Source organism: Dryas octopetala, chromosome 9 (genome assembly GCF_963921425.1).
Source record: "Dryas octopetala chromosome 9, drDryOcto1.1, whole genome shotgun sequence".
Lineage (NCBI taxonomy): Eukaryota > Viridiplantae > Streptophyta > Magnoliopsida > Rosales > Rosaceae > Dryas > Dryas octopetala.
The window spans coordinates 12,771,874-12,794,370 of NC_141374.1; the positions used below are offsets into that span (position 1 = coordinate 12,771,874).

At 36.1% G+C, this 22,497-nt stretch overlaps 4 protein-coding genes across 4 annotated transcripts; 2 read left to right on the forward strand and 2 right to left on the reverse strand.

The window, feature by feature from the left end:
* The first annotated feature begins 4,120 nt into the window (after positions 1 to 4,120).
* LOC147274254 (PHD finger protein-like protein) lies at positions 4,121 to 7,859 on the forward strand. The gene is made up of 6 exons (XM_086257321.1): positions 4,121 to 4,264; positions 4,424 to 4,541; positions 5,349 to 5,507; positions 5,698 to 5,958; positions 6,659 to 7,306; positions 7,459 to 7,859. Exons 2-6 carry the CDS (start codon positions 4,461 to 4,463, stop codon positions 7,546 to 7,548), a joined length of 1,239 nt encoding a protein of 412 aa, XP_086113447.1. The 5' UTR covers positions 4,121 to 4,264; positions 4,424 to 4,460; the 3' UTR covers positions 7,549 to 7,859.
* A 3,471-nt stretch (positions 7,860 to 11,330) lies between these two features.
* LOC147274255 (uncharacterized) lies at positions 11,331 to 12,026 on the forward strand. The gene has a single exon (XM_086228104.1). It carries the CDS (start codon positions 11,509 to 11,511, stop codon positions 11,821 to 11,823), a length of 315 nt encoding a protein of 104 aa, XP_086084230.1. The 5' UTR covers positions 11,331 to 11,508; the 3' UTR covers positions 11,824 to 12,026.
* A 1,327-nt stretch (positions 12,027 to 13,353) lies between these two features.
* Positions 13,354 to 14,061, reverse strand: LOC147274256 (uncharacterized). The gene has a single exon (XM_086228080.1). The coding sequence runs from the start codon at positions 14,019 to 14,021 to the stop codon at positions 13,590 to 13,592; it is 432 nt and encodes a 143-aa protein (XP_086084206.1). The 5' UTR covers positions 14,022 to 14,061; the 3' UTR covers positions 13,354 to 13,589.
* Positions 14,062 to 21,446: 7,385 nt separating this feature from the next.
* On the reverse strand, positions 21,447 to 22,472 carry LOC147274257 (uncharacterized). Its single transcript, XM_086228442.1, has one exon. The coding sequence runs from the start codon at positions 22,470 to 22,472 to the stop codon at positions 21,447 to 21,449; it is 1,026 nt and encodes a 341-aa protein (XP_086084568.1).
* Positions 22,473 to 22,497: the final 25 nt, after the last annotated feature.

The window sequence follows — 22,497 nt, forward strand, 5'->3', positions numbered from 1 at the left end:
AATACAATTACAATTATGATGTTCACTCCTAGCCTCATTTATTCTTAACAAACTTAAATATTTAAGCATTATTTATTTATTTTTTTTTTTTTTTTTTGAGTTGAAGGATGGGGGATCGAATTTAAACTTATTGTGGATAATTATATGACCTTTTCAACTGGCTATTCTTCAACTACAAATATTTAAATATCATATTCAATATGGTATTTGGATTATTTATTATTTGTTTTAATTTTAACCGTATAATATAAATTTAAATATTTATATTTTATTCAAACTCAAAAGTGTTATAAACAGTGGGGGGGGGGGGGGGGGGTATGAAGATATCAGATTTTGTTCCTATTTTGCCGTAATTCATACCTTAGCTCAAGTTAGGTGGGTTATAGCTGGGTTAGCCAACCCTCAGCTCTGCGCCACTGGTTATTATTTCATCATGTACTTCCTACTTTAAAATAATAAAGACACGGTTATCATAAAAAAATCAAATAAAAAACAAACAGGAAATCGATCCATATAAACATGATTTAGTAAATAAATTGTGCTTGTGAGTTCATGACTAGCTTGCTTGCCACGATGGGAATATGGAGAATGTCATCGGATTCAGACTGTTTATTAATTGGGGTGGCATGGATTATGGAAGGAGTCAACGTTTGAGAAGCAAAAATGTTTGCGTCTATGAAGGCATGGAATGTGTTTCAAACACGCATGGAGTGAGGGAGTCTTAATTGGTTTAGTTTTGGAAGTTCACAGCTCAATTACACTCACGACCTAAAATATTCTTTTTTTTTTTTTTCATGCCCATCGAATCTTCCACATTTAATATCATTTCGTCACAACTGTAACCATTAATTTTGACAATATCAAATCTACTTAATTTGCAATAATTTGGATGGCTTGAATAATGGAATTAGAGGCCCTATCAATCCCCTGTATATATGTGAATCTGTTCAAAACCCGCTAGTCCTCAAACTACCATATATTAATTGTAGGACCAACCATCATATATACTTTTCCGACAATCTGTGACCCAGACTTCAAATTGATATTCAAAACACAGGGCACCATATACATAAAGGCAAATCCCAAATGTTTTGGGCAAAATAATCCCATATTTAAAAAAGAAAAATTCCACCAAAAAAGAAACCCATGGGATTATTTAGAAATGCGATTTGGATGGAGCAAAGAGTCGACTGATATCATTAATTGGGTGCACTTTTTTTTTTTTTTTTTAAAGTGTAGATTGCGTTCATTTTTAATTGAATTAAAGAAGACCCTTTTTAGAAGGGAACTGATTTTTTGTTTGTTTTATTTCTGTCAATTCTTTTCATTATTGCTTCTTCTCATGTTTCTGCTAGTTATATCTTTATCTTTATTTTTATATATATATAAATTCAAACCGTGTTGCGTATCAGTGTATCACTGCTAAAGAAATTGCATTTATAATTTCCAATTAGTTTCTTCCAAAAGAGATACGTCAAAAGTATATAGATCGCAGTAGGCATGAACTTATCACGCCTCCAGTACTCTGTAATAGGCAGGGTCATCATTTACCATGTAACATTAATCTGAAAATTTTTGAGATATATGTTATAATTGCCTTTTTCTTCGATTAAAAGAGGGAAATAGGCAGTCTACATACTCTTTGGCCTTGTTTGATGTATATAATTGGATAAAATAAAATAAATGATTAGATTCATATGTGTTTAAAGAAGAAGATGAAGAATGTTTTTTTTTTTTTTGGCCAAAATGAAGGACGTTTTTCAACTTAAAGAAAGAAAATGAATTCGCTATGAGGGGACACTTATCCCCCCTAGCTTAATCCCACCATTTTGGAGAAAATTGGAAAGGATAAGCTTCTTTTATGATTAATACATCTCATTTCTATATTCTTCCTTAAAGTAAGAAGTTTTTTTCTTGAGTAAACATAATTCTATCATTTATTCTATTATATCATATCCAATCATATACATGTACCAAACGAGACCTTTAACTACTTAGTGAACAATCACACTGCTTCATCGTTTTATTACTATACTTAGTTATTTTTGTAATAAAAACTTTAAAATGTATGATAACAATGCTGTTTTTATCATAAGAACAATATTAATTGACCAAAAAAAAAAAATTGAATCCTATTTCATTGGGTTAATGCTATATTATTAAATTTGTTTTTCAATTGTCAATTAATCAACAAGTATAAGTTATAGCCTAATAGGGCCCGCTGGTTCTAAGATTGTAAGACTGAAGTGAACTATATAAAAATAAGATCATCGATCCTTTATATACATTCAATCACATAATTTTTTATTTTTGTTTTATTAAATACTCATAAAAATTATTATAATGTATAAAAGAGCTATAAAATTTAAGAGCCCGACTCGGTTACTTCATTTATCTAACCTCATAACCAGCCCTAAGGAAAAGTGGTATTTTCTTTCTTCCGAAGGCATGCTATTGACTAAATTTGATCCACAACTAGGGTTTACCCACTTCAACTCAACATCAGCCTCAAAATTATACGGGTAATCATAGTAGATAGGGCCCACACCGGAACCTTAACCGTGGAGATTATCTGGCACGTACGTTGCAGCCGAAGAAAGATCAGGTACCTTCATAGCCATGAGGCCCATAACAATGCGGTTTAAACTACCAAGGCACTCAATTGTTTGTTCACCCTTATGCGAACATGGTGTTACATTGGATGAACTATCTAAATGAAACACTATATAATTCATAATTAGGGTTAAAAAAATTCACCGTAGACTTTACAAATGATAAAGAAAACTCAGGTTTTACATTTATATCAATTTGGTCCATCTTTTTTTTTTTTTTTTTTTCTCTCAGTTATCCAGTGTTCCAACACTCTTGTACTTGTCTATCAGAAAATCTAACATGTAGCAAATGACTATTATATATTTTAATCTAATTGTTAGATGTAATTGATAAATAATTACAATATTGAGCGTTTAAACACTTGTATCGAGCGTTGGAATAATCCATTTGAATACACTTAAAAAGGGGACCAAGTTAATTTTTTTTTTTTTGGAAAACCTAGATTGTTGTGCACAATCCCTCTCATTTTGCTTTATCTATCATTAATCCTACAATTATGTTGGCGACCTAAATTCTTCTAGAACTTAAGACCTTTTCTATCAAAATGGGGACACTCACACCACTAAAGTTGGTAACCTTTACATTTATTTCATTCACATATTACATATTTCATATTGTTAGATCTTCTAACCTTGTTTATGAAACATTTATCTCCTTAATTTTTTTTAAAAATGTTATGTGATAAAAAGCTATATATGGAAGAAATAAAAAATCAGAAGTTAAAAATGGAAAAAAAAAAAAGTAAATAATTTTAAAGTCCATTTTATACCTCCTTTAATATTAAGTAAACCCATCTAACATTTTCAAATGTTAAAAATGTCCATCTAATGATAAATAAACTTATCTTAAAAAAAAAAGCTCAAATTGACCCTAAAAAAGGCGCTAATAATTAAGTGCACATGAGACGTTATACATAGCGCTATACAGTGTCGATAGCCACTATTTAATTATAAATATGCAACTATAGTTCGTGTTCAACAGTAACTCTGCAACGACGAACACGATAAAGGTTTAGGTGACTCCATAAGGGTGATTTTTTGTGAATTTGTTGGTTTTATGAATTTTTTATATGTTAATGTAAAAAAAAGACTATAAGTATCATTTTTTATAGTTATTATTGCACAATGAATTTAGTCACTGTTCAACAGTACCCACATTGTAAAATATGGAAAGAAAAAAACACAGCGTGTGCCTAGGCTCCGTGTCCAGCGTGTTTTTTCATTAATGTGGGTTGAGTTATCACTGATTTTTTAAGATAGACTAGGTTATTATTGAATTTTTTATTTTGGGGGTAAAAAAAGACATGTATTTATTAAGATAAAAATTATAAAATACAAGAAAACTAAAGAGCATATACTAGCAAAGGCAATCCAAAATTTTTCCCCTGACCCAAAAAAAAAAACAAAAAAACGCATTTGGAGGGAACGGGAATCGGGATTAAGCATTTGATTTATGAAACTCTCACCCGTCTACTCCTCTAGTGGCTCAATATGGCGGGAAAATGTCCTTATAGTCCTTACCACATATAAAATCCCTAACCCTCGTCTCCCTTTCTCTCTCTTCGAAGCCTTCACATTCGCTTCAATCTCACACCTGCTTTAACATTCTCTTCGACCTGTGAGTGCCCTAAGACACCTCGGAAGAAAAATTGGTACCTTTTTCCAAAACCCACTTTCCAGTTTTCGTGAAATCTAGGGTTTTCTGTTCAAGGGCGTATTCTTCGTTTATATATATATATATATATATTGTGATTTTCGATTAATTCCGTGACTAACATTTTTGTTTCTCCAAATTGGGTTTTTGGGTACAGAGGTTTTGCGCCGAAGCTATTTATTGCCTTGGTGAAGATGGATGATGCGTTCGAGGATGAGGCTGAACAGACGGTTTCAATTCAGGAGTATCTCAAGGATGTGGAGGAACAGGAGCTGGTTTGCTCTCTTTTTCTTTATAATTAGTTACTATTTTGTTCAAGTTTATTTGGCTTTTACATGAGATCAGTGAATTTAATGGTTAAAAATGTTGCATTTTTAGTTCCTGGTGTTAGTTTTATTCATAATCTGTTTGGGTACTAAGATAACTAGTTAAAGGAAGATTTTGAATTAGGGGTTTGAAGTAGTTTTGTTTGGTTGGCATTCCATTTTTTTATTTTATATTTAATTATTTAACAGAGTTGTATAATGGTGTTACTCCTTATTTATCTGTTGTTAAGTATGTTTCAAATGAATAACAAATCCATCGTAGGGTCAATCAAAAGATTGAGCTCAGCTCATTCAAAAGGTATGAATTGTTTTAACTGGTGGGAGAGATTGTGATTAAATATTTGGTATTATGAGGAATGTATTAGATTATCATAAAATAAAAAAAACTAAGGAAGGGCTCAAACAAGATATAAACATAAAACAGTAGCTTCTTTTTGGAAGACCATTCTTAATTCCACAATTCTTAGCTCTTCTGCTGTCAAACTGATTTAATGGATATTTAGTTTTGGCTCATCTAACTATGGAGCTTCAAAACGATGCCTAGTTTGGTACATTTGTTTAATCAATGAGCCCAGCCAAATCTTTCAAGAAAGAGCAAAAATCGTCTGTGACTTTTTGGTCTCCCTTCATAGCTATTTTTTAAAAAATAAGTTCTCCCTTCATAGGCTTAAATTTGAAAAGAGTAGTACAGGCTTCCATTAAAAGGTTAATAATATTGTCTATTATTTCCTACTTTTGGTGTTTGATTGATTGTAGGAAGCTGATTTGGTTTTGGGGGGTGATGAAGGCAAGGAGTGTACCTATAATAGTGGTTATATGAAGAGGCAAGCAATTTTCTCATGCTTGACTTGCACCCCAGAAGGGAATGCTGGAGTTTGCACAGCCTGCAGCTTGTCTTGCCATGATGGCCATGAGGTATTTTGATATCCTTACCATTGTATGATATTTACTATGAAAGGCCATGATTTTTTTATTTTTTTATGATTAATATGACTATGTATCTTGATGTATTAGTCCCATGTATCCTTTTTGACTAGGTTATTTTATTTGTTTTGTCTGCCTCCATCTCATGATGGTCATTGGTAATTATTGTTACTTGGACAAGATTGTGGAACTATGGACTAAGAGAAATTTTAGGTGTGATTGTGGAAATTCAAAATTTGGAGAATTCTTCTGCAAGATCTTCCCAAATAAAGATATAGAAAATGTTGAGAATTTGTACAATCAAAATTTCAAAGGTTCATATTGCACCTGTGGCCGCCCCTATCCTGATCCGGATGCTGAAGAACAAGTAGAGATGATACAGTGCTGTGTGTGTGAGGACTGGTTCCATGAGGAACATATCGGTCTTGACTCTTCTGATGAGGTTGGTAGCTAGGGATGTTGACATGTTCACTTCTATGTATTATGTTGTAGTCATTCTCTGAGCATCATGTATTTACCTACTATTAGGCACGGCATGTTTCCTATCCAAGTGGTGAAATTGGTAAAATGGTACTGGTTTTCTGAGTTTTTCTGTCAATTTGAGCGGCCAATATGTAGATGTAGCATAAACTAAACTCATGTTGATGAGATCGTTGGATTTTGAAACATTTGTTGAGTCTTACAATTTCTCATCTGCTTGTGCTAATCAATCATCAGTAAAAGCCAATCAAATATTTTGGGGCTCACCCTATACTGCTTCTGTTTGTACTTTAACAATGATATCAGTTGAGGGGCTTTACTCTAAACTGTTTCTCATCAGTTGGTAATCGGCTCCCCATCTCTCTGGGGGGGAGTTGATCAACATAATGATAATTATAATATAGTTGTCTGGTAAGATCATCAAGTCCTCACTTTGAAGTACTTTAGCCACTTTAAGTCTTGAAGTTAGCCTTTACTGCTTGTATACTATGGATTTCTAGACATTTATGAAAATTTAAAATTTAGCATGAACACTTATCTTACATTTTTGATTGGTTTAGAGTCTGCTTTTACTTGTCAAAATCAGATTATCTTTCATCTCTCTCAGTTGTGCTGATCACATCCAGAAGATAACATTCTACTTGTCCTTTACTGTACTACAGATTCCAAGAGATGAGGAAGGTGAACCTCTATATGAGGATTTTATATGCAAGGCATGCTCAGCAATTTGCTCCTTCTTAAGGCTATATACTCAAATCATTCAGGCAGCAGGGAGCCAAAATGATGCTTCTGTTAATACTGGGAAGGATAAAGAAGTTTTGAGAGATATGCCTTTAGCTTGTGAATCTGGAAAGCTAGAGAATGATATTTCTCATAGTTCTAATACCAATTCTGAATCTGTGTCTGGTGGGGAGGTTTTGCTTCTTGGAGAAAATTCTGGGAAGAATATAGGTCCGGATAAATGCACTACAGATGCCAATCCACATGCTAATTGTGTTCTTGGAGTTAATCTGGCAGTTGCTTCCCCTGTTTTAGAGAGTAAGCCAATGTTTCTTTCAAAAAACTGGAGGGATGCACTCTGCAGGTGTGAAAAATGCAGTGAAATATATGAACAGAAGCATGTTAGTTTTCTGCTTGACAAGGAGGACTCAATTATGGAGTATGAGAAAATGGCAAAGCAGAAGAGAGAAGAAAAATTGCAGCAACAGGAGGGGGCTGAGTTAAGCATGCTTGATAAACTTGGTCATGTAGGGAAAATGGAGGTTCTGAATGGCATTGCAGACATGAAAGATGAGATTCATACTTTCCTGGTATGCTCTTGATGACTATGAACGTTTTGTTCCATGCAGTTCTTTTAAGCCTTTTATAATATAAAACCATTTGAGAAGCAGGTTTAGAATATGATTTTTTATAAATAATTGATTTTATATTGTGCTCAAATTTATGCTACATTATTTTGCAGGAATCATTTGATTCATCAAAGCCAATCACGACTGCTGATGTCCACCAGGTTTTTGAGAATCTAGCAAAGAAACGCAGACGTGTAGAGTGAGTTAGTGCGAGATCTCTACTGCAGTTGCAAGCATGTGTTAATATGGGCCTTTTTTTGCTTTTGGAGTTAATCCACGTTTCAGTAACCTTAAAAAACCTATGCATATGTTAGGCTGTCCTAAATTAGAGTGCTCTACTAGTATCAATGTTACTACTATGTAGACTTGTGTCCTAACACATTATGATATTAACTTGAGCTTCTTTTATTTAACTGCTTGACCTGCAATATTTCTATGGGAAAGTGGATCTTATGAATCGGTATGATTGTGTTGCAATCTATGAGAATAAGGTCTGATGCCCGTTTAAATTCCATGAGCAGTAGAAAAATGTTACATGTCTATGCATGTGTCATGTGTGTATATTTGTAGGTGTGTATTCTTCACGTTTATGCATGTGTCAAGGCTTTTTTGTTAAGCCCGTGATGGTTTACGAAAATCTAGAGCATCTAAAATCCTGATTGGTTTCTTTTTGCATTCTTTGTATGTATACATAATCTGTTTTATGATAGTTAGCTCAAAACTACAATGCTAAAAGAAGACATTTGGCTAACTGTAGGCTGATCTAACCTATTGGGCAGAAAAGTAGGAACCATATCTAGCAAGAGAATCTTATGCATCATTTACTGATTCTAAAATCTAAAGCATCTAAAATCCTGATTGGTTTCTTTCTGCGTTCTTTGTATGTATACATAATCTTTTTTTTTTTTTGAGAAGAATATGTACACATAATCTTTTTTATGATAGTTAGTTCAACATTGCATGTGAGATCAGATGTTGATTTGTTGCATCATCCTCTCAATTCAAAGCCATTTGAGTTTTGACACTTAACTATTGGGGTGGGACTCAGTAAATCTTGGTGCGCCGATTCTCTGACTGACACTCTATTCCCATTATGAATTGCATTATTTTCAACACTCTTTAACAGGAGGGGACAAAAGTAGGTCCTTTTGCTCCCTCGGGAAAAGGAAATGATTGTGTATCCATGTGTTTTACAGTTGATCCAGTCTTTCAAAATTAAAAAAGTAGTCATTATCCTACCTAAACTTTGGAGACTGTCTGAGTTGTACCGCTGATTCATGAAAGTGAAATGACCTTTATTTCTTTAACCAAAAAGGAGAAAATCTCTAATTCTAAATAAAATTATTGAAATGTTTGCATAAATAAATAATTTGTAGCACATAGGCTGCACATATATCTCGGAAGATTTATATAATAAATAATTTGTGCTTGCAATTTTTAGCATATATATGATACTTATCTTCATATAAGTAATTCTAACCCCCTTGTGGAATTTTGTACAACTGCAAGTCAAATTTTTCACTACATTTCATCTGTCACATCAATTGTGTTATGATTTATGAATCATTTATTCTTTTGGTGCTATGTATTATCGTCATTTGCTGTCATGATTACTTCAAGTCTTCCACAGAGGCCTACAGAGCTCATTTTAAGTTGGGGATTTACAATTAAATTAAGTAAAGGTTGGCGCCTTCCTTACGTGATTAGGGGGTGCCTTTGCTTTTATAGTGCCATCAAAGGGGTGCCCAAAATAATGCCAATATATGTTGTTTTTTCGTTACTAGTGGTATTACATTGCTATTTAGATGATTGAGGTTTGAAGACAAATAAATTCCTCAAATGGGTGGGAATTACTCAAAACGTTGCAATGCTATTTTAAGTGAAGTATCGAGCCATCACACCATGTGATGGTGTCTATTCACTCTTGTAGGAAAATCAACTTTGGGAGAATGCTATTTATCCGAACTATTTTTTCCAACTTTTTATTTTTAATTTACATGACATTTCACATTGAATTCTACTATATTGTTGCCTTTTACAATGATGTGGTCTGCAATGTACATAACGTGCCACAATATAAGTTAGAATTAGCTCAAGTAATGAGGAAGTGTCAAGTGTGGTGAAATAAATTAGGATACATTGAGGGGTTCATTCCTTTCAATATAACGGAAAAAAAAGTATGGATAAGGATATATTCATCTTCATCTCTTTAAGGGGTATAGAATGTAAAAGAACAAACAATGGGTCCTGAATTTGTGCAGACCCAAGTGACTAGAAGGAAAATGTTGGATTCTTTTTCTTTTTTAATGATAAAGAAGGTTGAATTTTTAATCACTTTTTCAGAAAAAAGAAGGGTAAAGTTAATGCATAGTCCACCGCATATTGTTATGTTCACAAAGCTAAATAGTAAATATCACTACCGAAGCAGCACTTTTTTAAGTTTCTTAACAAATTCTAAAGTAGGTTAAATCCCTAGACTTTTTCTACGTAAATTATGGCATATTCTCATGCACCTTATTAAAAGGAAAACAAAATGAAGAAAATAACACAACATCAATCAACAATTGAAGGTATTGTTGCGCAGTCCCATTTTTCTTTATACTAATTAAAAAATAATTAAGATATTACTGTATGTACATTATAATTTGAATGGATTTATAATATTATGTTGACGTACACATTACGTGATATTATTATCACATACAATGAATTATTCATGTTTTGACAAGCTAATAGGATTTTCACAGGAGGAGGACGTGATAAGAAAATATAATGAAAAAATGAGAATAAACAGCCAAAATTATAAAATAATATGAAAGATGTCGGTGACCTTCTATATTTCCTCATACTTTGGTAAATCCAACAATATTTTATTCATCCATGCTAGATATAAAATGAAAACATGCACTGTTATACTAAGGAAAAGACAGGACTACTGGCTACGTATCTCTTAATTTTGGTACGATATAATCACATATTATATGAATCTTGTTGTGCAGTGAGTGAGGTTAGGTTTACAGACTTCCTGTTTGCCCGTGACATGTCGGGGAATGGGCCACTGGGGTCTCTATTACTTTGTTTGAACTGGAAACTTCTATTGATTTAGGCCACAAATTCTACGAAATATCCATATTGTCAACACTTGTTTTCTTAGCTCTAAAATGGGTGAAAAATTATTGTTACAATAATATTAGAAAGAAATTAGCCAAATATGAAAAAGAATAACAAAAACTAAGAGAGGAAAGCATCAAAAAATTGTTTATGTGCATCCCTCTCGCTATGCACTGCATCAGACTCTCACAAGAAAATCACAATTATATAGGTCTTTGTAGTGTGTTAGAATCCGACACAATGTATCAGAGGCGTATGATTAAGTTTCATTCTTTTTTTAACTTTTTTTTTTTGGTCAAAAAAAAAAACAAGTTTCATGCTATAAAATATTGTATAGTTTCCGTAATAATGAGAGTTTTGTTTTCCTACCTGTTGCGTATCTTAACATTTTTAAGTACTTCAATTAATTTGCTAACTGCAAGTACTTAATTCCCAAGTTGGCTAAAGTGTTAAAATTATTGTTTGGTTATATAAAGAAAAGATTACTAATTTGTCTACTCTTTCAATCTTCCATTAGTCTTTAATCAAGAAATACTTAATTTTCTTTTGTGGGTGCAAAAATAAAAAATCTAAGAAACTAGCATTTTTGTTTAACATATAGACAACAGATGTGTTAGCTAGCTGTACATTATGGTCCAGCAGTGCCTTAAAATGTCACAAACAGACAATATTTACATGACATGAATTTTCTCACTTTTTAAAGTAGGAAGAATCCACTATCAATCCATGTGAATGAAACAAGTGTGTACGTAATCTTTTTTATTTCTCTTTATTTATTTATTTAATTCATTGGATCTTAATGCCTATATGGCTATATATATATATATATTCCCTCCCTCCCTTCTCTCACATCTTACATGCACTATAGCTAGAGCTTGTTACCTGCAGAAAAAGTACTTCTACAACAAACTACTTCTCCATTATTGGGTTGTTTTTCTTGTTTCCAAAACTTTTGTTTTGAAAACAGTTTCTGAATCGCGAACCAAACGGGGCCTTAGTTTCTCCTAGAGGAAAAGGTGGTTCATTTTGTTGCATACACACAGTCCAAGATCATGGGAAATTGTGTGGAGACATGCACACAGAGGCAGCAAGAAAATGAAATGCAGCAGCAAGAAAATCAGAGAGAAAATGAAATCAGGTTTGTGAAGGAAAGCAATTTTGGGAAAGATGGCAACAACATAAGGGTGAAGATTGTGCTGACAAAGGAAGAGCTGGAGTGGCTGATGCTTCAGCTGAAAGACAGAGGAGGGAAGAGCTTAGAAGAGGTTTTGGGGGAGATCCAGAGAGGCAGAGCCAAAGTTGAGGGGTGGAAGCCTTCTTTAGAGAGCATTATGGAGTGCCCTGAAGTAATTGAGATGGATAGATGAGTCTCTCAGTCCAAACTTCTTTTTTTTTTTTTTTTTTTTGAGGGTCTATTTTCAACTCTGTTTTTGGGAGTTTTGATGTGGATGATGACCCAATTTTGTATTTAAAATTCTCTTGAATGGAGAGCCCTCAAGTGGTTGAGATTGGAAAATATATATATATAACTTTTCCTGCTGTGAATTGTGATCTTGATCTTTACTCACAATTTTCCACAACTTTCTTAAATTAAACCCTTTATATATTCACATGCTTGTTCTGTTGATGCATAATAATTTTAAGGAGAAGATCAGCTGGTGTTGAGTTTTAAGAGTACTCAGTGAATTTCACAGAACCTCTGAAGTATTTTCTGTCTTCAGTCTTCCAATAGTTCCAACCTATTTGTTTATAATTAATTCTACTAGTCATAAGTTCATGTTATTAACACAGGTGAAAGTTAAAAAAAAAACATATACATAATAAAAAGATATTTAAATACTCAATTTAAACGATCAGTCAAATCAAACTTAAATGTTTTAGTAATTAAGCACCAGAATGCATGTGAGGGTTGAACATATTTATGATAGTCTAAGAACCAGATGACTAATGAAACCTGTGATATGGTGTGTCTCAGACTCTCAGTATACCAATTTACCACATGCATTCCATACAGTATTGCAGCCCATTTCAACAATCAACCTTCTAACATGTTTGACATGCAGAAGTTATGGAATTTGAGGCCTTCAGGATAAATATTACCATAATGGCTTGATGACCAGAAACTCCTCTAGGCTCTAGGCATTTAATTTCATTCAGAAATTTCTGAAGATTTTTTGGGATAGGAAAACAAGGGATCTTATGGTATGTACACTGTATAGCATACGAACACCTAATGACATTTAGATCTAGACAGGTTCATTTTTTCCATTTTAGAGTATAGATTGTAAATCCTTAAATCTGTATGCACTGTATATTTCGTTAGCAGTTAGCACCATAGCTAGTGTCTAAAACCAGAAGGGAACACATGGAAGAACTAACCCCTCACAATCCAAACAGTAGCAGGCTCCAATTTGATCAGTGATACAGTACAAGTTGAAGTTGAGGTAAGTTGTCAAAGGATCAAAGTCAATATTATTTCCCAAGGCCCATGTATCTTTGTGGATAGGTCAGATATCTCTTGTTGTTTGTATATCCAAAGTCCAAACTAACATTGGGTAGGTTTGGATCCAATTAATAGCAAGGCCCTATTTAAAAGCTGCACAAACTATAAAAGGTGAATCACAGCATACATGCATAGTGGTGATATAGTAACTGCTTAAGTTTGAGAATAGAAGGTGAATCACAGCATCCAGGATTCTGTCCAAGTAATTTTGAGAATAGAAATCACTGCTTAAATTTCCATGCCATTGCATTCATAATAATATTGTGATTGACTTTTTGGACCTTTTCAAGTGTGCCCAGTGTACATATATAAGATGATGACATATATAAAGGGAAATACAGTTATATCTGAGAACAAACATATGCAAACTAGATTTGTGAAGTTCCTCCCAAGTCCTAAAGAGCCATTTATAAAAGTGGTAGCCTTACACTATGAGGAACTCATAACTTGCATTAGTTCAAAAGAAAGCCACAGCAGTATCAGAACATAATCAGTTAATATCTATATTACAAACACAAATTTCAAGTGAAATTCAACTCCTAATTTGAAACTTAATTATAAATACTGACTGCCAAAAAATCAATGACACTAATACCATTCCTAATAATAGAAACTTAGATTAAACTACTCTCAGAATTCTTCAGGGATGCTCTTCAGAACAGGACCTGAACCACAGCTAGTTCTGCCAGGGGACTCAATACTAATACGATCCATTGGAATCTGTGTGAGCTCATGAGCTACATCCTTGAATTCAAGAACCCCTCCATTTTTGCACTTTGAAAGCAATCTTGCAGCTTCTTGCTTTGTCATCTTAACTTTTACTCTAATCGCCACTCCTTTCTGGTCAGCTGCAGTAAAAAGTTTCCCATGATCTTCTTCTTCCCTCTTGAGCAGCAGTGGCTCTGAATTTTTAGAGTAACTGCCACTCTTTTGCTTTCTTGAAAAGGGCTTCTTATTACTCAACTCATCTCTGTATATAATCTTTGTGGCATTATTGGGTATCCCAAGTTCTAGCATGTCATCTAGTGATCTATTAAAGAAAGCAAGCAAAGAGTTCAACATTTATAGAGAGAGAGAGAGAGAGAGAGAGAGAGAGAGAGATGAACAAGCATATTAGAGTTGGGGGTGTATATATAGTGAGGGACTGATAGGATGGAGATGGAGATGAAGAGATATAGCATGGAGTGTTATCTGGGGGAAGATGGTGTGGGGCACATGTTGCACCACCTGGAAGCTAGCTAGCCCAAAATTTGTGCTAGTGGATACAAGTCTCAACCTTTTAGTCAAGCTCAAGAAATTGACTGTACGTCCAAGACTCCATGAGGTGTAGAGGACACCCCGAAACGTAAGCAAACTTGTTGGAGTGAAAAGGATAGAAATACCATTCTTGAATTGGTCAATGCTAATGTTCTATGCAGTGTTTCTAGATTCTACCTACCTGTGTAGCTCGTTCTTTTTTTTATCTGCTTCAAAAGAGGGGCTAGCCACCCTCAAAGAAGTTGGTTTAAATTCCATTCTCTATCAGGGAAATCCCCCTCTTTCACATGCAATCTTAACCTACACGTGGAGAACAGACATATCTTCACAGACAAAATTGGGAGATGAAGGATTCCCTACCCCGGACCTCCTACAAACAAGGCTCTAATACCATGTTAGACAACCATTATGTCTCAAAAGTTTAACATATCAGAGAATGAGCAACAATGTATATCAAGCTAACTTAGTAATCCTATAACGAATCATCAAGAGATCTATTTGTAGGTAGTCCCGATTGAAATCTCTAATCTCATATACCCCTTATGTGTTAATTTGTAAGGTATAAGAAGGGTTATAGTTAAGCAAGGACCGTTAATTTAATATATATCGTTGATCGATTTCACAGCTCAAGTTTTTTGTTTGTAATGCCTGTCTACAAAAGTTTTTTGATCCTAATGAACCAATCACAGCCACTCCAAAAAGTATCTAGAATTTGTAGAGGCTCAATGCCTCTGCATCACTGTTTATACCCGCAAAATTTCAATGACATAGCCAATGAATAGTCCAACATCTTATTGTCTAAATAGAAATCTGAAAATTCACAATAATCTGTTAATTTTAGAAGTGATATTTGATTTAAACACATTTTTAACATATTCCACTGAGTTAGCGGAGAAAGTTTGTAGTTAATTAGTGCAGAATGCGTTAGTCAAAATTGTTATTTGTTATAAACAAAAGTAATCTTTTAGCAATGAAAAGAAGGATTAATTTGTAACAAAGGAAAAAGTATGTGATTGTGATTCATCAAGACTTCTCTGCGACTCTCATCCCAATACACGCTATGGACTGAGTCGACTGACTTACTTGACTATGTGAAGATATATTTGTCAATGTAATCGAGCACCAAAACTTCCAATCAATTAATAAACTTGATTAGGTACTTCTACTTGCTCAAAGACTCAAAGTATAAAGGAAAATGCTACTTATAAATTTACTTTATCGCACCAGATAAGGATTTATTTCAGAACAAGTTTTTCAATACAACCATTATATTATATACGGATATTTTTTATTTTTTTATATTGATATATTTATCTTTTCATTTTAAAAATATAAATTTTTTACTATTAAGTATGTATACATGACTCTGGATTAATCACTTAAACTTCTCACATTATCAAAATCATGGTATTTTTTTTTTCTTTCGATGCCTATTCTCTTTTTTTGTTCTGCTTCTTTCTATTCCCCACTCAGCTTGATTTGATCTTCTTTTCTGTTTTACCTTTTTGATGTCGTGTGCAGTGTGCTTGATTTCTTCTGTATCAAGGTTTTGACCCTCTTTTGAAGCAAAGATAAACCTGTTAAAACTAAAATGCGCCACTAGCTTTACCCAAACAAAATTTGCACTAGTATAGAAACAATGATTAGATTGACCAATTCAATCACGTAACCCCACTCCCAATAGTTCCAACCTAGTTGTTTATAATCAATTCTACTACTCATAACTCAAAAGTTCATGTTATTAACACTAGTGAAAGTTAAAAAAAAAAAAAAAAACATATACATAATAAAAAGATATTTAAGTACTCAATTAAATCGATCAGTCAAATCAAACTTAATATTCTGGGGCCCCAATGTTGAAGTAATTAAGCACCAGAATGCATGTGAGGGTTGAACATATTTATGATAGTCTAAGAACCAGATGACTAATGAAACCTGTGATATGGTGTGTCTCAGACTCTCAGTATACCAATTTACCACATGCATTCCATACAGTATTGCAGCCCATTTCAACGATCAACCTTCTAACATGTTTGACATGCAGAAGTTATGGAATTTGAGGCCTTCAGGATAAATATTACCATAATGGCTTGATGACCAGAAACTCCTCTAGGCTCTAGGCATTTAATTTCATTCAGAAATTTCTGAAGATTTTTTGGGACAGGAAAACAAGGGATCTTATGGTATGTACACTGTATAGCATACGAACACCTAATGACATTTAGATCTAGACAGGTTCATTTTTTCCATTTTAGAGTATAGATTGTAAATCCTTAAATCTGTATGCACTGTATATTTCGTTAGCAGTTAGCACCATAGCTAGTGTCTAAAACCAGAAGGGAACACATGGAAGAACTAACCCCTCACAATCCAAACAGTAGCAGGCTCCAATTTGATCAGTGATACAGTACAAGTTGAAGTTGAGGTAAGTTTTCAAAGGATCAAAGTCAATATTATTTCCCAAGGCCCATGTATCTTTGTGGATAGGTCAGATATCTCTTGTTGTTTGTATATCCAAAGTCCAAACTAACATTGGGTAGGTTTGGATCCAATTAATAGCAAGGCCCTATTTAAAAGCTGCACAAACTATAAAAGGTGAATCACAGCATACATGCATAGTGGTGATATAGTAACTGCTTAAGTTTGAGAATAGAAGGTGAATCACAGCATCCAGGATTCTGTCCAAGTAATTTTGAGAATAGAAATCACTGCTTAAATTTCCATGCCATTGCATTCATAATAATATTGTGATTGTTGTAAAAATATGTAGAAATTAAGGTTTGTGGAAAAGAGAGGCAGAGAGAATATATCAGTCGTCTTTCATTCATGTTATAAATATCCTTATATAGAAGTAGGGTTTACTAGGTTTTGTATATTTACTAGTATGCCCCTACAACTAATTACAGGGATAGCCACATATAACAATATATTTACAACACTCCCCCTTGGATATTCCATGTCATTAGTGTTGTCTCTACTATGCGCTTCTAAGTTGCCTCGTTAAAACCTTGCCAAGTAATAAAAATCCTGTGGGAACAAAAACAACCTTGGTCGAAGGAAAAAGAGTGCAACGCGCGTGAGTGTGGAGTAGTCGCATCAGAACCTCGAAAGTAGATGAAGTCATATCTTCTGGATTATAAGCAGATAGTATGTCAATGGGAGCGGGGTGCATTAGAGTTGCTACACCAAAACCTTGCCTGGTAAACCCAATGGGAAAAACCCGTGGTCGAAGGGAAAAGATGAGCAAATGCATATACATCAGATCAACACATCTTCAGGATGTAGTATGAGTAGGGTGACCATGCCAAGATGTGCCTCATTAAAACCTTGCCAGGTAACAAAACCCAGTGGGACAAAATAACCCTGGACGAAGGACAAAAGAGTACACGATGGTCAAGCGAGTATGCTTCGGGATACTCCCCCTGATGTCGACTCCCCCTGAAGACTACATACTAGATAAATTAGCCAATCTACGCGAACCAATACCTCGAACATGCATCAAGAACGTGGACTTTGGTAGTGACTTGGTGAAGAGGTTTGCATGGTTGTCATGAGATCGGATCTACTTGACTTCAATCATCTGATGCTCTTGTTGCTGTTGATCGAAGAAGAACTTCGGTACAATATGCTTAGTGTTGTCTCCTTTGATGAAATTCATCTTCATCTACTGAATGCAAGCGGCATTTTCCTCATAGATAATCGTTGGTTCATCAGTGGTGGAATGCAGCCCACACGTAGTTCGAAACATGCTTGGAAACTGCTCTTAGCCATATACATTCACGAACTGCTTTGTGAAGGGCTAGAATCTCAGCATGATTCGAAGAGGTAGCAACAAAGGTCTGTTTCGTAGACCTCCAAGATATTGTTGTATTCCCAATGGTAAAGACATAACCAGTTTGAGAACGCGCCTTATGCGGGTCTGATAGATACCCTGCGTCAGCATATCCAAAAGGCGGGCATCATTCCGAGGATCGAGGGGGTTCGATCCATTCCTTGATGCGTAGCTAGGGATATAATAAGCCCATATCCGTCGTACCTTTAAGGTAGCGGAAAAAGTCTTTTATGCCATTCCAATGGCGGCGTGTTGGCACAGAGCTACATCTAGCTAACAAGTTCACAGTGAATGAGATGTCCGGTCTAGTACATTGAGACAAGTACAATAATGCGCCTATTGCACTTAGATATGGGACTTCTGGTGCCAATATCTCTTCGTTATCATCTGTGGGACGAAACGGATCTTTCTTAGGATCTAGACTACGGACGATCATGGGCGTGCTAGAAGGCTTCGCTTTATCCTCATTAAAGCGCCTTAACATCTTCTGGATGTAATTCGATTGATGGACCAAAATTCCATCTGCACGGTGCTCAAGCTTCAGGCCGAGACAGAAGTTCATTCTCCCAAGATCTTTCATCTCGAATTCCAATTTCAGGTGTTTAGCGGTTTCCTTGATCTCTTCAGGAGTACCAATTAGATTCATGTCATCGACATAAACAGCTACAATAGCGAAACCAGAACTTGTTTTCTTAATAAACACGCAAAGGCATAGATCATTATTCACATATCCCATCCCGATCAAATACTCACTTAGACGGTTATACCACCTCCATCCGGATTGTTTCAATCCATAAAGTGAACGCCTCAAACTAATGGAGAACGTGTTCCGTGGTCTGGAACTATTTGCATCGGGTGTCTTAAGTCCTTCGGGAACTTTCATATATATCTCTCTGTATCAAGATCCCCATAGAGATAAGCAGTGACCACATCCATAAGCTGCATACTCAGTTTTTCGGAAACTACCAAACTGATAAGGTAGTGGAACGTTATGACGTCCATTACGGGGGAATACTCTTCCTCGTAATCAATCCCAGGGCGTTGAGAAAATCCTTGCGCCACTGGACGAGCCTTGTATCTCACAATCTCGTTTTTCTCATTCCGCTTCCTTACAAATACCCATTTAAATTCTACAGGTTTAACATGGGGAAGGTGTAGGAACGACAGGCCCAAACACCTTTCTCTTTGTCAAGGAATCTAATTCGACCTGGATTGCTTCTTTCCATTTTGGCCAGTCGTCTCGACGTTGACATTCATCAACGAAGTGAGGTTCGATGTCATCGCTAGTTATGATTTCGGTAGCTACCGCGAATACAAATATATCATCGATGATAATCTCGTTTCGATTCCAGAGCTCACTTAAGCATGCATAATTTATAGAGATCTCTATGTTCTCGGGAGTGGGTTCTAACGTTGGAGCGTCCCCCAACGCCGTCTCTTCTGGGACGGACCCATAATCCGGAACTATTTCGTGAGATGGATCGATTGAGATCGCGATGTCAAGGGGACTCATTTGTGCCAAATGTATCCTCTTCCGGGGATAAGAGTCCATCGAACCTAGTGGTCAACCTCACTTCTGGGCAGGGACATATGACTAGTTAGCCACTATTGTTGTACCTCGTCCATCTGGAATGACACGTCCTCCTGGGACGACACGTCCTTCGGGGACGGATATCCTTGCAGGCACATTTGCAGCAGGTATATGTGATCTCGTCACTTTAGCTAGATCAGAGAATGCATCTGGCATATTATGAGTTATACTCTGTAGATCTAGAATTCTCCGCACTTCACTATCACATTGTGCGGTTCGGGGATCGAGATGAGACATAGTGGGGACATTCCACGTCAATTCACGTCGTTCTTCAGGAACAGTGACGTTCATATCTCCCCCTAACGGCGGGAAGACTGTCTCATCAAAGTGACAATCCGCAAATCTAGCGGTAAAGAGATCGCCTGTCAAGGGCTCTAAAAAGCGTATAGTGGATGGGGATTCATAATCGACATATATGCCCATCGTTCGTTGAGGACCCATTTTGGTACGTTGTAGCGGCGCAACTGGCACGTAAACTGCATACCCAAATACGCGTAAGTACGAAACGTCAGGTTCGTACCCAGTCACCAGCTGTAACGCGGAGTAAGGTTAGGTAGCAGTGGACCTCAACCGGACCAACATGGCTGCATGCAAGATTGCATAGCCCCACGCAGAAATTGGAAGCTTGGTGCGCATAACCAAGGTTCGTGCGATCATTTGTAATCTTTTAATGAACGTTTCTGCGAGACCATTCTGGGTGTGAACATGGGGAACTCGATGTTCAACATTAATCCCAAGGGGCATGCAATAATCATCGAAAGTTTTCGATGTAAACTCTCCGGCATTATCAAATCTTCTGGACTTTATAGGATAATCCGTGTGGTGAGCCTTCTGGACGAGAAGTTTAGCAAAAGCAGCGTTTCTTGTGGACAATAGTGTAACATGTGATCGTTTTGTCGATGCATCAACCAAAACCATAAAATATTGAAATGGTCCGCATGGTGGTTGGATAAGTCCACAAATATTCCCTTGTATCATTTGCAGGAAAAGGATGAAGTCTTTACTAGTCTTTGCATATGATGGTCTAGTATTCAACTTTCTGAGCGAGCAAGTTTGGCATAATGTGTCACTAAACACAAGATCCTTATTAGTAAGGGGATGCCCGTGTGATGAATTGAGGATACGGCGCATCATACTTTGACCTGGGTATCCCAACCGGTCATGCCATAGAAAGAAACTGCTCGAATTGGTTAACTTCTGGTTAACTATGTGATTGGCCTCAATCGATCAAATAGTGGTCATGTAAGACCGCTCGAGAGACATTTCGATTTCTCCAATGTACGCTTCTGGCCATACAAATTGGAGGTTATGCAAAGATATTCCACTCCATTTTCCTCAGTGGTTTCAACGTGATAACCGTTGGCTCGAATATCCTTATAACTCAACAACGTTCTTCTGGAACTTGAAGAATATAAGGCCTCATTAATGGTAATTCAGTACCATTGGACAACATAAAAATGGGCTTTGCCATGACCCTCTATCAGGTTGGATTGGCCTGATATGGTTGTCACAGAGGTATGAGTAAGCAATAAGTTTGAAAAATACTTCTGATCTTGAAGTATGATGTGCGTAGTAGCACTGTCTGCCAGACAACAAACTTCCCCACTAAACATGCTTATTCATAAATTTAATTCAATAGATCACATGTATGAAAATAACTTGATTGAATTAAATAATATTCGAGCATAACCAAATTTTCAAAACAAATAATCCAAATCATAAATCACCAAAATAATCCGAATAAGAAAAACATTATTCAGAAAATAAATACGGCACAAGCGTCGATCATATCCATGTCATCGAATTTCTAATCCTCGAAGTGTCCAGTAGCAGTCTGGAAATCAGTGACCTCTAAGGTGGTATCCATAGGAAATGATCCATCAACGAGATTGGTCTCTCGAGTTCCGCGACTGGCGTGATACTCATTTACAGCTTGCGCTGATGCACGGCAGGTGCGGGACCAGTGATCAGTTCCTCCACATCGGTAACAGATATCATTCTGATTTTGATTCTGGTGGCGACGGGCCGGACCAGTGTTCCTCTCATTTCGAGTTCTTGGGGCCGAAGGACCGTGGTTCCTACCACGTGGGCCATGGCCACGTTGGCCTCGGTCATACAGGTCATTCCTCTGAGAACCTTTCCTTCCATATCTCGGGCGGTCAGACTTTGTGCCTTTTCCATGACCTCGGTATCCTCTTTCGCGGTTTGAATCGCGATAAGCAACAGCGTTTGCTTCAGGCAATGGTGCTGCTTTAGTACCGACAGGTCGGGCTTGATCATTTCTCATTAATAAGTTGTTGTTCTTTTCAGCGAGCAACAGAGTGGTGATCAATGCCGAGAACTTGGTAAAGTTCCTCTCCCTGTATTGTTGCTGCAGGACCAAACAGGAGGCAGGGAAGGTGGAGAAAGTCTTTTCCAATAGGTCAGCTTCGGTGAGCTCCTCCCCACAAAATTTGAGGAGCGACCGGATCCGGCAGATCTCCGAATTATACTCATTCACGGGTTTGAAATCCTGGAAACGAATGTTCTGCCAATCATGTCTTGCTTCAGGCAAGAAAATGATCTTTTGATGGTCAAACCGCTCTTCCAGAGCAACCCAAAGAGCTCGTGGATCCTCTTCAGCGAGGTACTCAACTTGAAGTGCTTCCTCCATATGCTTCCTAATGAAGATCATGGCACTTGCCTTAAGAGATTCTGCGACAACATTGTCTGCATTGATTGTCGATCTCATCTTCTTGGCAGTCAAATGAAGCTTAACATCTTGAGTCCACTTTAGATAGTTTCTTCCGGAAACTTCCAAAGCGACAAAATCAAGCTTGTTGAGATTTGACATTCTTTGGTTGAAAGGAACAAATAAT